General features: G+C 40.3%; 1 protein-coding gene across 4 annotated transcripts in view; it reads right to left on the reverse strand.

The window, feature by feature from the left end:
- The window catches only part of ASCC3 (activating signal cointegrator 1 complex subunit 3), a 630,293-nt gene that overhangs the window by 272,732 nt on the left and 342,226 nt on the right, over positions 1–15,335 (reverse strand). For all 4 annotated transcript variants that reach the window (XM_075862208.1, XM_075862206.1, XM_075862205.1 and 1 more), the window contains one exon: positions 11,089–11,223. In XM_075862208.1, coding sequence (XP_075718323.1) covers positions 11,089–11,223 — 135 coding nt within the window. The remainder of the gene's footprint in view (positions 1–11,088; positions 11,224–15,335) is intronic.

Raw genomic sequence — 15,335 nt, forward strand, 5'->3', positions numbered from 1 at the left:
TTGTTCCCCCGGTCACATCACCTTATTCCATTATATGCTTGCATGGTAAGAAGCTCAGATCCTAGTCCAGCAATGTGACAACGATCATACAGTGAAGCAGATTTGCCACTGGCTACTCAGACATTCCAAGTTTTGAAGGACAGACTCCTTATATTAGAGCAACATTGTCATTTGTTTCTGCTGCTAAGCAATTTTTCCAGCAGTAACTATGAGCCGCATTGCTTCCCACTCACACAGGGTGCAGTGCTGTTGACTATTAAACTGTTAGAAGCCGAGTACGGGTCTTAGAGATCAGATAGAAAGTAAATTGGTGTGAGGCGAGCGAGCAGCAGAACGTGAAAAAAAAAAACAAGCAAAAAAAAAACAGTAAAAGGACAAATAGGAATACACAATACCTAAAAGGCAGAAGGATCAGATTGAAAATAAAGGTAGAAAAGAAGTCAGACGGAAACTGTAATAAAAGAACGGACAGAAAACAATAGATACAGAAATATCCATGAAGAATGAAAACTGGAAAGGGGAAAATAAAACAGCGGAGCACTGGTAAATACTACACTAAAATGGAATATGGAGGAAAAGGTGAAGCTGTATCCATCCAATAATGACATAAAAAAAGTAATAGCCCAAAAACAGAAAATTACATACAGAAACCATATCAAGTCATAACATATGCCCATAAATATACTGTTATATCTATTCCAATCACCATTTACACACTACAGATGTTCCATATAGGGTGGTCAGATAGGGAGAAGGTCCAGGAGATGACCAATCAGATGGATGAAAGTTTACATTTGTAATTATTGCTACAATATGACATTAGATTGCAGCGAAAACTTGTGTGCGTATACTCAGCCGTGCATGCTCAGAAAAGTTTAGATGATGTCAAGTATGCAATTTAAATGGTAACATAATGGGGGGGGGGGAATTATCAAACACTACGCATATAAAAATCACAATTTGTGCAAAAATTTGGTGGCTTTTTTATTTTTATGCTGCCTCCGCCAATTTAAAAAAGGGACGGGGCTTAGCGGGAGGGGTGGGACATCCGTGGCCAGACAGATTTCTATAATTTATACCAGAAACGCGTAAATTATAGCCAGCTAATTGCTGATAAAGATTTGACTTTCTGGCCCACGGACAGCCAGATATGCTCCTAATTCATCAAGAGGCGTGCGTCCAGCATGCTACTTAATAAGTCCCCCTAATGTCTTTAATGAGTCAATACTAGTTTAAATAGAGGCATCTATATGATGTCCCTGATAATTTAAGGGGTTTTCCAGCTTTGGGGTACATCCACACGTAGCTTAAACACTGTGGAATTTCCTTCCAGAAACTCTGCAGCATTTTTGCAAGTGAAATTGACATGCTGCAGATTGTGAATTCACACCACACGTCAATTTTTGCACGGGTTTTCTGATAAAAAAAATGTCCGCAGCGTATGGGTAAGATTTGTTTAAATCTCATCCACTCTGCTACTACTGTAATATGCTGCGAAATTTTCACGTAGAAAATCCGGACAGAAATTCTGAAGTGTTTATGATACGTGTGGACGTACCCTTGGAAAAAAAAATCTAATGGCAGCTGCTTATAGTCTAGTCTAAAGTAACAAATAGGCACATACCCAGCTTCGAAATCTCCCATCAACTGTAGCAGCAAAGTTCTCGTGGTCCCTTCTCGGTCTGTTTACATTGCTGCAATGGTCACGTGCCACAGATACGGACATCGCCTTTGCAAATACGGATAGCTGCAGAGGCAATGTCACCTCAGCGCTGTGGCCAGTGATTGGCTGCAGCGGCCCCATGTCCGTACAGCATGTCATTACTACAGCATTGTAAACAGTCAGGGCACCATGGACGGTTGGAGCTTGGTGTGGTCGAGGATTTAAAAAGTATGTGCCCTTTTTTTTCCTAGATTTTTTTTATTCTAAAGCTAAGGAGCCCGTTAAGCTCCAAACAAAAGCTCCAACAGAACATGGGCAGCAGAACTTTTTTGTATATTTCACATGGTTACATTTACTAGTTTTAAATGCTAATTTTTTTCTCGGCTAACCCATAAAAATGTAAAAATAGAAAGTAAAAATAAACATTCACTGCAATCCTGATTTCTACACTGACCAGCTAATTTTACACAAAGGAAGGTTCTGACCTGCCAACGTAAAATGAATAATAAGTGTTAAATTGTATGAACAGGAGCTGCACATGCTTGACTCTTAGGAATACAAATAGAGTGCTCAGTCAAGCGGATAGGTATCAATATTTTAGCCAAGAGGCAGAAAAGGATGTTCACTGAATTTACCATGAGTAGATGTCCCACTTTCAGGATTTGAATAAGTCATGAACTAAAATATGCCATTTACAAACATTCATGTTTCTGTGAACTCCTTAGTACTTGCTAAAATTGTGGTTTTGTTAATAACTAAAACCTAAGAAAAATATTATTTGCAACATTTAATCTAAATAACCCAGAGGCAACCAAATGTTTAACGCAATTGACAAAGTTTTATGTAATTTATTTTGTTAGGAATGAAATACTAGGTCCTCACTCTTTCACCTAGGGCAAGAGGAGACACAGGTAGTAGTGGGGCGGTAAAGTTGCCAAGGCAACCATATGACATCTGAAGATTCAAAGGACCCTCTGGCACAAAAGGACAGCTCAACTACAAATGCCGTGTAACGAATGTGGGCGCTTTGGTATAGATTTTGCATCAGGTCGAGAAGCATTAAGCTATATCTCTATCTATTTCATAAGGAACTGCTCAGACACAATTCTATGAAAACATCCACATTTCAAGAAGTAGAAGTAGCCAGGAAATCTCAGAAACCCATCCTGTCTTTTGTAGATTACAATGCAAGACAAATGCTGGTTTGCAGGTTGACATGCGTATTTGACTCTTCTTGTACGTCATAGTGCTTTGTATACTATTTGTGCATTATATGCAAGCAAAGATAGAATTGATGAAGCCTGTCTATCAAATGAATTGGACAATGCTGCTATATATTCAGATGATTTTGGCTTTGTTTTATGTTAGCTGTCAATTATATAACTAATAAGAAAGACTGTAAACCTCTCTGAGACGACCACCTAAAATTGCACACAAAAAATTGTCTATAATAATCCCCTCTATGATAAAAGTATAAACACATAAAATGATAAAACATCCAAAACTCAATGACCGTTTGCATACTGTACTATTTTAGTAAGTTCTCCTTTAATTCCCTGTATCTGAGTAGTACCGTACTGCACTGCCCTGTACTAGTCTTCTAATCTATGTGTAACCTGTAAAATCAATATTCAAAAAGTATACTGCAGTGGTCTTCTACCTGTGTCTTCCTAGCATGATGGAAGTTCTAGTTTCATAACAGCTGGAGAGCCACAGGTTGAAGAGCATCACATAGTACTGTAGAGTATACTTCTTAGTCCACAGCAGGGCAAGACTTTCTCTCAGTCCCCAGGATAACCCCCCTCTTCTTGTCAGTCTCTAGAATGACTCCACCAGCTCGTCAGTCACCAACATGGCTTTTCTTTCCTCAGTAACATAGCCTCCCCTCTCATTGTACCTGCCAAGGTTAACTTGGTTTCCTTTCAAATGATAACTACTTTCTCAACAGGTAGTGGAAGGCTGTACTGCAGCTTATCAGGCCGACTGACCTCTGTACTCAAGCATCATGACGTCAGCTGCACACAGAGCTTGGCAACTCCCCTCCTTTGACTCCCACCCGTCCTTTTTATAATGAGTTTGGTCCAATACCATACACTGTACATGGTTAATTTGGACAATCTTAGAACATACTGCTTTGCATCCCAAAGTCAAACCCAAGTATATATAAAGTTAACATGATAAATTAGACGACTTAGAATGACATATACAGGCAAAAATACGGAGTGAGAAAAAAAAGTGCAGTAGCAGAAGATCAGTGGGTGAAAATTTGCCTTAGGTCTATATCAATCAAGACATTTTTGGATGGTCCTTCAGGTTTAGTAGAACAAAGTTGCAACAGTGGAGGACACCTACCGCTAGCTATTGGCAGACAAATGTTCTCATATTGATTATCTTTTTGCTACGGGTGATCCTGATCTATTTAAAACAAAGTATATTTCATTTAAACTGCTCAGAAAAGGGAATCTGGCTGAAGAGCTTCATAGCACGAAAACACATTTCATGTCAAGTGTATCTTCCCGCTATCGAAAAACATTTCTGTTTTTAGTTACTGAGCACAGACTACAAATATGTACAGCATTGATATCAAACAATGCAAAAATAAACTGCTAACAGTGGCATATAAAAAAAGACAACCAAGTAATCGTTTAACTTCATGGAAATGACAAGACAATACACAAATAGCACAAGTCATTTATAATAGAATTAATGTAACGGCTCACGCTGTGATGCTGAGTAACTGCACAGGCAGGCGCAGGGCAGGTACGAGTCGATGCCAAAACATTTCCTTTTTCTTGCAAACTTTCAGCTTCACGCTACTTATTTTCAATTATAAATGTACAAATCATATGCACAAATTAACATTCGGAGTATTGTCTCCAACAATTGAGAATTTTATTTAAGAACAGATGTTTGGACTGGGTCCAAGCTAATGCACATTGAAAAAGATAGCGCACAAAACAGTGTGATGACTCTCTAATAAATCTTCCCATTGTTTTCTAGACTTTAGTATGATAAATACCTGGCACAGCAGAAGACAATATTTCCAGGGCCATATTAGATAAGCTCAATTCATTAGCGGGTTTTCAACGTGCACTTTACATTTTGGTAATTTGTATGAAAGATTATTCAATTATAGCAATTTAGATTCTGTTACATGTTTTACACAAATATATAATCCCAGATGAGGGAAAAAAAATAAAAGTTTATGACATTCAATTTGTGTACAGGACTGGGGAATATGTTGGTGCTATAGAAGCAATGGAAATAAATAACAAAATAATGTAACTGCATTTGTGCGTTTAAGAAAAAGTAAGAACAATTCCCAAAACTGCATTAAAAAAAAACAGCAATTGTTGAAATGTCTGCTTATACCGCATAGATAAATCAGACAATGATAGGTTTAGCATAGCGGATAGCTAAAATATGACCTGTATATAGGCATATATACCTACAAAACCATGAGACTAAGCACCATCAAAACCACTTTTTTTAATATACAGAAAGGACTGATAAAAATGAGTCACACAATGGATAAGGCGACATCGGCGGGATGAAACATACAAGATGTAAGAAAACCCACGTCAGTGAGAGTATATATACTAAGTAAAGTGTATAATGCAAATACCATGCAAGGAAGTGTAATCCCATAAACAGACAGGAACGTGTATATACAAAATGAGGGAAGACCCCCTGCAATACTGGGGAAATGGAACTACATCCAATAAATCAAATGGGATAATGGTGGGACCCCCAGCGATCAGCCACAATCTGTGAGGGAACCCAGCGACAGCCAGTGTAAGCATAATAGCCAATACTCCAGGGAAACTATAACGTTTACTAAAGATGGCAAAGTATAGTACAACTAAATATTCTTCCATCATAGCGTACAGAATAGAGCTAGTCCACTGTCTGAATTATAATCCGGCCTTTTAGCTTGAAGAGCAGGTGCCATTTTCCACTAGGACACCTATGGAAAACTTGGACTGGATGGATTTGACCTTTTAGATCTTGTTTTCAGGTGAGATAAGGGACTCGAAACATGCATATTATTGGTAGAAGTGTGAGTAGTAGCTGTAGACTATGAACTATGGATATGACAGCTATAGAATGTCTATGATCACTAAAAACATTATTAAAAGACTTTACAAAGAACTCATGGACTTGTACATTTTTTCTTTTTTTTAGAGAATCACTCTTTACCTGACATAGGTCTAAACTTTATGTAGTTTATTCTAAAAAGAAAAATTATTCATTTGGAAATAAAGCGATTATATTATAATATAACCCCGTAAAAGTTTCATGCTACAAAATGCAGCATGAGACTAAAACGTTGAAAATGAAAAGCGATTATTCGACTTAGGCTGGGGTCACACCAGCGTTGTGCCATTACATTGTTCTGCTCTGTCAGGAGCAGAACAAGGGGACAACGGAACCAACTGTTCCGTTAAATAATGGACACCGCCGGTTGCCGACGGAACCCATTGACTTTATTAGGTTCCACCGACTTTTCGTCCGGGTGTCCGTGATTATTTTAATGCACACAATATCGCAGTATGCTGCACTGTCTACAGTAATCCCTGCCGGATCTGCGACGGAGACCCCTAACAAAGCCTCCGACGTAGATGTGAACAACGCCTTAGGCGACATTCAAACAGTGAAAAATGGTCATTAAAAATTGATCAACTGTCAGGTTTCATGGCCGTTTTGCATCAGTGCGTCTCCAAATTTTCATCCATTTCTAGTCCGTCTGTACGTTTTTAATGGCCGTTTGTCATCAGTTTTTTATGGCCATTAAAAAAAACCTGATGGATTTAACTTTTCTGGGTTCTTTTTGTCCAAACCTCCTGAAAAAAACCACAGTGCCACACAGTACCCATGTAGGCAGCCCCCATGTAGTGCCACAGTGCCCATGTAGATAGTGTAGTGCCACACCCCCTTTGAAGATAGCGCCACTTTACACCCTCCCCTGTAGACAGCACCACCAGACAACACCCCCCACTCCCGTTGCCAAAGTTCTGGCCGGGGTTTCCACTCCCAGGAGGATCACCTGACGTCACTGTCAATATATGGATAGTGACGCCAAGGAGCGGAATCCCTGGCCAGAGCATTGCTGAAGCTCTGGCTGGGGATTCTAACAGTGACCTCAGTGCCCATGTAGATAGTGCCAGAACCCCTTGAAGATAGCGCCGCCAGACACCCTGCCCTGTAGATAAAACTGCAAGATACCTCCCCCCTCCAGTTGCCGACGTTCTGGTCGGGGATTCCGCTATAGGAGGATCCCCCGACATCACTGTCCATATAGGGACAGTGACGTGAGGGTCTTTCTTCTTGCCGAAGCTCTAGCCGGGTATTGCGCAGTAACCTCTAGGGCTTCATCAGGGTCAGCGCTTAAAGTAGCGCTGTGCCGTGGGATTCCTCTTGGCCAGGACTAGTTTTTAATGGCCATGACGAGGATTGATTCTGTAATGATAGGGGTAGGGAAACGGATAAGTGAGCCCTAATCTACCCGCCACTCTGTCCCTGCCTACTTGCAACGACCCACCCTAGGCGACGGGGTACAACTGGGCGGCGGTCCCTACGCTCAGTAAGTGCACGAGACAAAACATACAAGGAAATATAAAGCAAAGGGAAAGGGGCAGTTGCCCACGGCAACACCGTGAGCAACAGAGTGGTGAACGAGCCAAGTCAAACCAGGAGAGCACGAGGTACCAAACGCAGAGCAGAAGAGTAGTCAGAAAGCCAGGGTCAGAATGGAGCAGGATCAAATTGTTAGGAGCTGTAGCTGGGCCAGGAAACCACACGGAAAGAATCACAAGCAAAGGAGGAACAGGAAAGGCAGGTATAAATAGACAGAGGGCGGGAGCTAGCTGAGTCTGGCCAGGCTGCGATAGGCTCTCCCACTCCTAAGCCTGCCAGCCTGAGTGGTGGAAGCTGGAGTCAGTCTCAGAGAGATAGACTCAGGTGAAGACTGATTACCTAAGGAAGTTAACCCTGAAGCTGTGCCTGGCAGATCCTTTACAGATTCTTGGAAATACGGCCATTAAAACTGATCCATTAAGTTCTATGGGGGCCGTCTGGCCATGAAAATAGCCAAAAATAGGACATGTTCTATTTTTTGACGTCTAGTATTCATGGGCCATTGAAAATTGCCCGTGTGAATACAGCCACAGAACTGATTTTCAGAATTGTTCTGAAAACAGCCGTGTCAGATGGCCGTTTTTTTTACTGTTGTGTGAGTAGCCTTAACCTTAATGGGAGTAAAAGTCACTGACAAAACTACAATCAAAGCTGAAATGCAAACAATATGATTTCACCATTTCCCAGTCTAAAATAATAGCGTGAATTCACTTTTAGAGGGATGCGTTTGCCTGGGACGCAGTATTTAGACAGTGGTACAAAATGTATCCGGCATGTGTAATGATGCAAAAAGGAGGGTTTTAATTTGTGAGGAATATATATGGAGCAGTAATATATATGCAGCTTAGTTTGAACACTAATTCCATGGCTAATGGATAAAAATGGAAACGGTTTCCAACCGAAAAGGCCAAAATTAAAATATTACTTTTCCCTTAACATGCATGAAATACGCAGTCACAGAATTATGCATATATTTCCATGTAGCAATCATGTTTTCTTTCTAAGTGAAAACCTGCGATTTCTCATGGGAAATAACCAAATTAAAGACACAGACGCTTAGAAGCATTACATACACTGAATACAATTACCTGCTTCAGCAACGCAATCTTAAAGGCATAACAATCATAACAATATTCTAGTCTCCCAACAAACTTTATAAAGCTCAAGCGCCTATGATTTGCCTTCCTGTAAGACAGACCATACGTGTCAACCTGACCTATGGGAAGACAAATAAGTGCCCTGACTGGAAAACTTTAAAGAGTAGCTTTGTATTTACTCATCATTGGGTAAACATACAGTTGGTTAAAGGTTTCTTAGTGTAGTCAGAAGCGATCCCCCGATTATCTGCGTGTAATAGTATGTCCAAACAAGCCATAATCCAGTGCTGAAAAGCAAATAGCAGAACTCTACAATACAGAAATACATTGTGATAATCTTTTGATCAATCGTCATGCATCATGTGAAAAGTATCAAGATTCCGTCATACCAAACTCCTGTTTAGAAGATCAATCCCCCTTTCTTAGGCTTGGTCAGTGGTCCACAACCAATAGAGTCTCTGTCCCAAAATTATTTTGGATCAGACCACTGTACACAGATAATGGAGGGGTTGTGACTACAATAAGAAAGCCACATTAAGAGCTTGAATGGTGGGGTATGAAATCGGATTTTACCAGCTATGATATATTTCTGTATTCACAGTTATAGTAGGTAAAGGCATTGTCAGCAATATCCTATTATAATGTTTTAAAATATAAGGAATTACTCCTTTTACAAGCTGGAATTATCCCATAGTAAGGGTAAGCAAACGCCTGCGATTGTTAAGTCCAATAAAGAACATTTGAATGGGGTTGTTTCTGCAGCATGTGCATTGATTTCAAATGAATGGGACTGTCCCAGAATTGTCTGCAAAAACACTGGCGCATGTTAACATATCCCACACCTTGCTGGCACTATTGATAAAATGCAGACAGAGTTTACAGCAACATAAGGCCCCATGCACACGGCCGTGCCCGTAATCACGGCCCTCGATTGCGGACACGGCCGCCTACTGACGGACCACCCACATTTTCTGGCCGTGCTCCCATACAACGTATGGGAGCACGGCCCGTAAAACATGAAAAAACGGACATGCTCCATAATTCCCGACACAGTTCTACGGCACGGACACCCATCCGTAGCGATACGGAAAGATGTCTGCGGCCAATAGAACTGAATGGGTCCGTAATTGTGGACCGTAACAATAATTTTTACGGTCGTATGCATGTAGCCTTATTATACATTCATTGTGGTGCTGACAGTAACTGTGGTGTACTGAAGGGCATTGAGGTACTGTAGTCTCATTAAGCAGACCACTGACAGAATACAAACTGCTGTAAATTCTGCATTCTGGTGTGCCTGTAATCATATCTAGGCTCATTGCAAACAATGCGTACTACGTTCTGTTTTGCCGTGCGTATTTGCATGCAGCAAATCCGCAGCGTAATACAGTACCAGCAAAGTAAATACGATTTCAGGAAATTTCATGTACATTCTGCGATTATTTTCGCCACGTAAATTGACCTCCAGTGCATATTTTAAAATCTGCAGCATGTCAATTTATCTGGTGTTTCCGCTTCCGAATTGTATCTGCCTAGTTCTAAGGACAAACGCACCAAAACCCGCAGCATGAAAGGCACCGATTTACGCATCAAGTCTTAAAAACCGCACTGAAAAACTTGCGATTAGATGCAGTTTTTACCTGCAAACTTCTTGCGGTTTTGATGCGTATTATCCGCAGCAAAATACGCAACGTGTGCAGGTAGCCTCAGGGTATGTTCACATGCAGCAGATTTGTTGCAGAAATTTGCGACAGTCCCATTCATATAGACAAGGCTTGAAGAAATCCATGTGCGAACTGCAGACATTATCATTTCTTTTGGGTGTGCACATTCATCTAATGTGTTCTTTGGATATGGTACTGGTTGTGTTTAGCACTTTTGCAGCACCCCTTTGTTTTTATCTGATCAAGCGGTGCTGGTTCATTACATCTCTTTCCTTAGAAACAAATACTCAGTCACAGAAATTTCAGCAACAAATCTGCTGCGTGTTAGCATGCGCTTAAAGGGGTTGTCTGGCCACGGGATCGTTTTTCATCAGTATATGATCGGTGTGGGGACGACAACCGAACCCTGCACCGATTAGCTGCTCCGGCTGCCTCCGGGCACCAGATGTTACACCCGGTATGCAGGGTTCGGTGCCGGAAGCAGAAGGCTCCGTACATTGCACAGCGGCCGTACTGCAGAACTGCAATAATAGAAGAGATCAGTCTTAAATTGGGCTTACCTAGAGAACAAATACCCACTTAAGAGTATGTCTTAATAAAATGTAGGAACTCAGTCTTGGCAACAAAATCAACTCATATTTAGCAGTATAACCGTGGCAAGGCTGTGCTGAAAGAGTTAAATTAATTCTGCTAAATATATAATTTTACATTAACATGCTTATATGGCTAAACTGGCAGGAGAGATAAGGAAATATACTCAATCTTTAATCAGGCTGGAGATACAAGTGGCACTAAGTAGGGCATGAAGCCCCATGCTAATTGCAACCTCTCAAACGAAAACACATTCAACTCTACAAACGAGCAGCAAATTAAAAAAAAAAAATCAAGAACTAGAGCACATTTGTCCCACGTTTCTCAAGAGCTGCAAAGAGTTAATCTGATCCACAAACACGTTTTATCTAGGGAGCACATTTTGCAGGTCTGACAAGTTCAAGAACAAGGTAAAGGTGGACAGTTCAGCGCTTACCTGTTTTTCAGCGTGACCATAATCCGGTCCCTGTTTTGGCAAAAAATATGAAATGTGGCCATTGTTTTTTGCTAGCTCCCTCAAGGCCATTGCTGTCCGCACTGTGGAATTTCTGGCATGAACAAAAACCATTACCTTCAGAAAGAAAACAAAACACAGAAATATTAAGGGAGATGAGAACAGTGCGGCTGAGTCATTACCTGAGCAGTACGCGATGTCATCTACAACTAAAATGAAAGAGATGAAAAATGAACATTGTGTATGTTATACAAAACAAGCAGAATTAATGTCTGAACAGTAAGAAGAAGAGAATACAAGGATTCTCACGTGTCTCGTGTGCGCAACTTATTCCGTCAAAGCAATGGAACCCTGTCACAACGGTGACCAACGGAAACAATTAAACGTTCAGTCACCATTGAGAACGGAAGCTAAGTTTTCCGTTTGCCTTTCCGTTGAGGGATTAACCTGACGCAAACCTCCGGCGGAACCCCTCAACGGAAGGGCAACGCTGATGTGCACAGGCCCTTATATCACTGCACATACCGTATGTTCACGTTGAGGGACATTATTTTGCATGTGTTTGACTTGAATAATGAGTTCTTCACAGTTTAGTCCCATATTTGACAGTGAGAATGACAAGCGTTGAGCTGGAGCATGTAAATACATTTACATCTTTTCTGTTTGTGTTACTTTGTTTCAGGGAAACTCTAGTATATGCATGGTCTCCAAATGAACATATTTTTTATATGCTGACTAGGCCGTGCTTGAATCGGTTCTGGTGTTGCCTAGCAACAGGTGCCATCTTTAGTGGGTGACACTGCAGGCTCTCCATGCTTCTTATTAATGAGCAGAAAAGCTGCTGCCAGTAGTCATGTTGACTAGCACATCAGTTTATTACATTTCACAAGAAAGATGGCTGACATTTCTCATTTATTTATGTATGTTACATAGATTCTGTATTTTTTTTTAAGGCAACAGATAAAAGCCGCAGAAAATGGCTGATACTAAATCTCAGGGTTTCTTATGTCTGCCATTCTATTAATGAACAACATGCTGTTGCAAAAGTAAGGAAAACCTTGTTGAACAAAGAAATGAAAATCCATCACATAACCTGGGAAGAGTAACATTAAGTCCTGGAATCGCCTTTTTCTGTTAAGTTGTGTAAATTTAATGCAGCCAATGTGCAGTTATGACCATTTTCTTTCTTCTTCTTCTCCCCTAATGCCTGGCCATATTACTTTTCACTCAGCTTAGTCCATGTATTACATGTTCATCCATTCATTTGAAAGGCTGGCATGTAATACTACATTTCCCCTGAGCAGCCACTGGTGAGGAACTGTATGGCTGGTTGAAGCTTTCCATAGCGAAAACTGATGCCCCCCCCCCATCTTTCGCTATGGAAAGCTTCAACCAGCCATACAGTTCCCGTGCTCTATAAATAATTTATAGGTGTTGTCACAAATTTTCTTTGTTTCAGGGTCTCAGTGGAAAAAGGGACTATGTTACACATAGCAACCAGATAAGCTTCCATTCAGCAATGAAACACAAGCATTCAAAGAGAATCATCATGGAACTACTTTGGCCACTTAATGTAATAATTTTATCAGCTTGTACAAGGATCAGGTAAAATTATCTATCCATATAACCTCATATCTATCTAATCATATCTATCCATCTATATAATCTCATATCTATCTAATCATATCTATCCATCTATCTAATATCATATATATCTATCTCTATCTATGATCTAGCTCTCATATCTATCTCTCTCATATCTATCTCTCTCATATCTATCTATCTATCTATCTATCTATCTATCTATCTATCTATCTGTGATCTAGCTCTCCATCCATCTATCCATCTCATATCTATCTATATATCTATCTATCTAATATCATATCTATCTAGTCGCATAATCTATCTAATCTCATAACTATCTAATCTCATATTTCTAACTTTTTATCGATCTAATCTTATATCTATCTAATTTATTTATCTGTTGATCTAGCTCTCTCATCTATATCTTCAATCACTTTGATCAATCACTTTTATCTATCTACATTTCTCATATCTATGTATTTATTTATCCATCCTTCTATCTCTCATATCTATCTATGTATTTGTCTATCTAGCCATCTACCTCTCCAGCCATCTACCTCTCCAGCCATCTACCTCTCCAGCCATCTACCTCTCCAGCCATCTACCTCTCCAGCCATCTACCTCTCCAGCCATCTACCTCTCCAGCCATCTACCTCTCCAGCCATCTACCTCTCCAGCCATCTACCTCTCCAGCCATCTACCTCTCTAGCTATCTATCTAGCTCTTTAGCTCTCATAAATATCTGCCTATTTTCTTATCATTGTATACCTAATGCTTGCAGGCTACAAGTCGAGGGCTCTGCACCCGCCATTGACTATTAACATTTGGTCCTGGTCTGCTTTCCTTTATTCATTTTTATCAATCTATCTTACATCCATTACTCTAATATTCATGTATCTCTCAATCTAGCTCTCTATCTATCACAACATATATTAGGCTGATTGAGTAGAAGAAACAATGAATAAGCTGGTGAGTACAGTCCAGCTAATATAGTAGTAAAAATAAGCCACAATGTACTTACTGCATTTATTATTAGCTTTTTGTGTATATTTGTGTGGCAGAGAAATCAGTAATGTGTAGCTGAAAGTTATCACAGCACAAGTCTAGAACAGCATACATTGAAGGACCAGAAATAACATGTTCTTTGATTCTTGGTCCGTGTAACCCTGACCCAATCTCAATAGGAGGGCATGCTACTAGTTTGTATGATCATGGTCCTCAAGCAATGTGGAGTCTGAGGAGGAATCTGTTTCACCCAATATTTACTGTGGCTTCTAATCTATGGCTTTTCCACTCTTGGTTTTCACACTAGCCGCTTGGTCTGACTATGTGTCTTACAGTATATCCTTGCTTGTTTGATCTGGATGCATTTTCATAGTGTCTATGAATTAAACAGGTGCTACAAATATTGTCTTATGTGGTATAGATACTGTATCTCCAGTGTTGGGAATCATATACACTTAAACGAACAACCTACATAAACCTCTAACCAAACCAATGGCGCAAACAGGGGTCCCTATTATACAAGTATACAACCTAAACGCGAACCATGAGGGAACATAGCCCCTGGAAAAATAATGAGCAAAAATGTATGCAAAAGTTTTTTTCTACAATAGTTGAAATCTGTGGCTTCATTTACACAGTACACAAAAACTTGTATTTGGGCCAGTTTGTATTTTGGACGTTCCGTTTACATATGTGTATCGCGAACCATGAGGGAACATAGCCCCTAGAAAAATAATGAGCAAAAGTAGAAAATCTTTATTAGATATGATATACAATGACATAATACGGAATAAAAAGGATGGACCATACACAGATATAAAGACAATAGGGTCAGATGTAAAAGACCAGTGACAAACAAACAACCAAGCGTCAGTGGCCAGAAACCACTCATATGACCCACAGTGAAGAAAATAGATAAATGATACATGCTAGAATACTATGCCCACATGTAAATGGTAGCTAATGGTACAATGCCCACATATGAATGAAGTGCTACCTAAATACAATACACAGTAAATAGTGTAAGATGTCCTGACAAAGTATGCAGGCAAAAAAGCCAAGAAGGTAAACTGAAGTGATCGTCAGAAGGAATCAATTGTACAAAGATAAAGGTAAGCACATACCCCGAGACATAGTGGGGAGTGGAAACGGCAAACTCAGGACTGGATGAAAAAAGCGCCTCAACGCGCGTTTCGCCCTACAGACCAGCTTCGTCAGGAGGCTACATATAATAAAATTTGAGGTTGTATATATAGGGAAATAAATGGTTATTCTCACCTGTGGTGAGCACAAATCTGCGCTCGACATGCCCGCCGAGAGACATACCCATCACAGGACGCGCCACACGTCAAAATGACTGGGCGCCTCATGATGATGAGGTCTGAGGTCATCATGCGGCGCGGCCGGTCTGTATGGCGAAACGCGCTTTTTTGATCCAGTCCTGAGATTGCCGTTTCCACTCCCCACTATGTCTCAGGGTATGTGCTTACCTTTATCTTTGTACAATTGATTCCTTCTGACAATCACTTCAGTTTACCTTCTTGGCTTTTTTGCCTGCATCCTTTGTCAGGACATCTTACACTATTTACTGTGTATTGTATTTAGGTAGCACTTCATTCATATGTGGGCATTGTACCATT

This window comes from Rhinoderma darwinii, chromosome 4, assembly GCF_050947455.1.
Source record: "Rhinoderma darwinii isolate aRhiDar2 chromosome 4, aRhiDar2.hap1, whole genome shotgun sequence".
In the NCBI taxonomy this organism is placed as follows: Eukaryota; Metazoa; Chordata; class Amphibia; order Anura; family Rhinodermatidae; genus Rhinoderma; species Rhinoderma darwinii.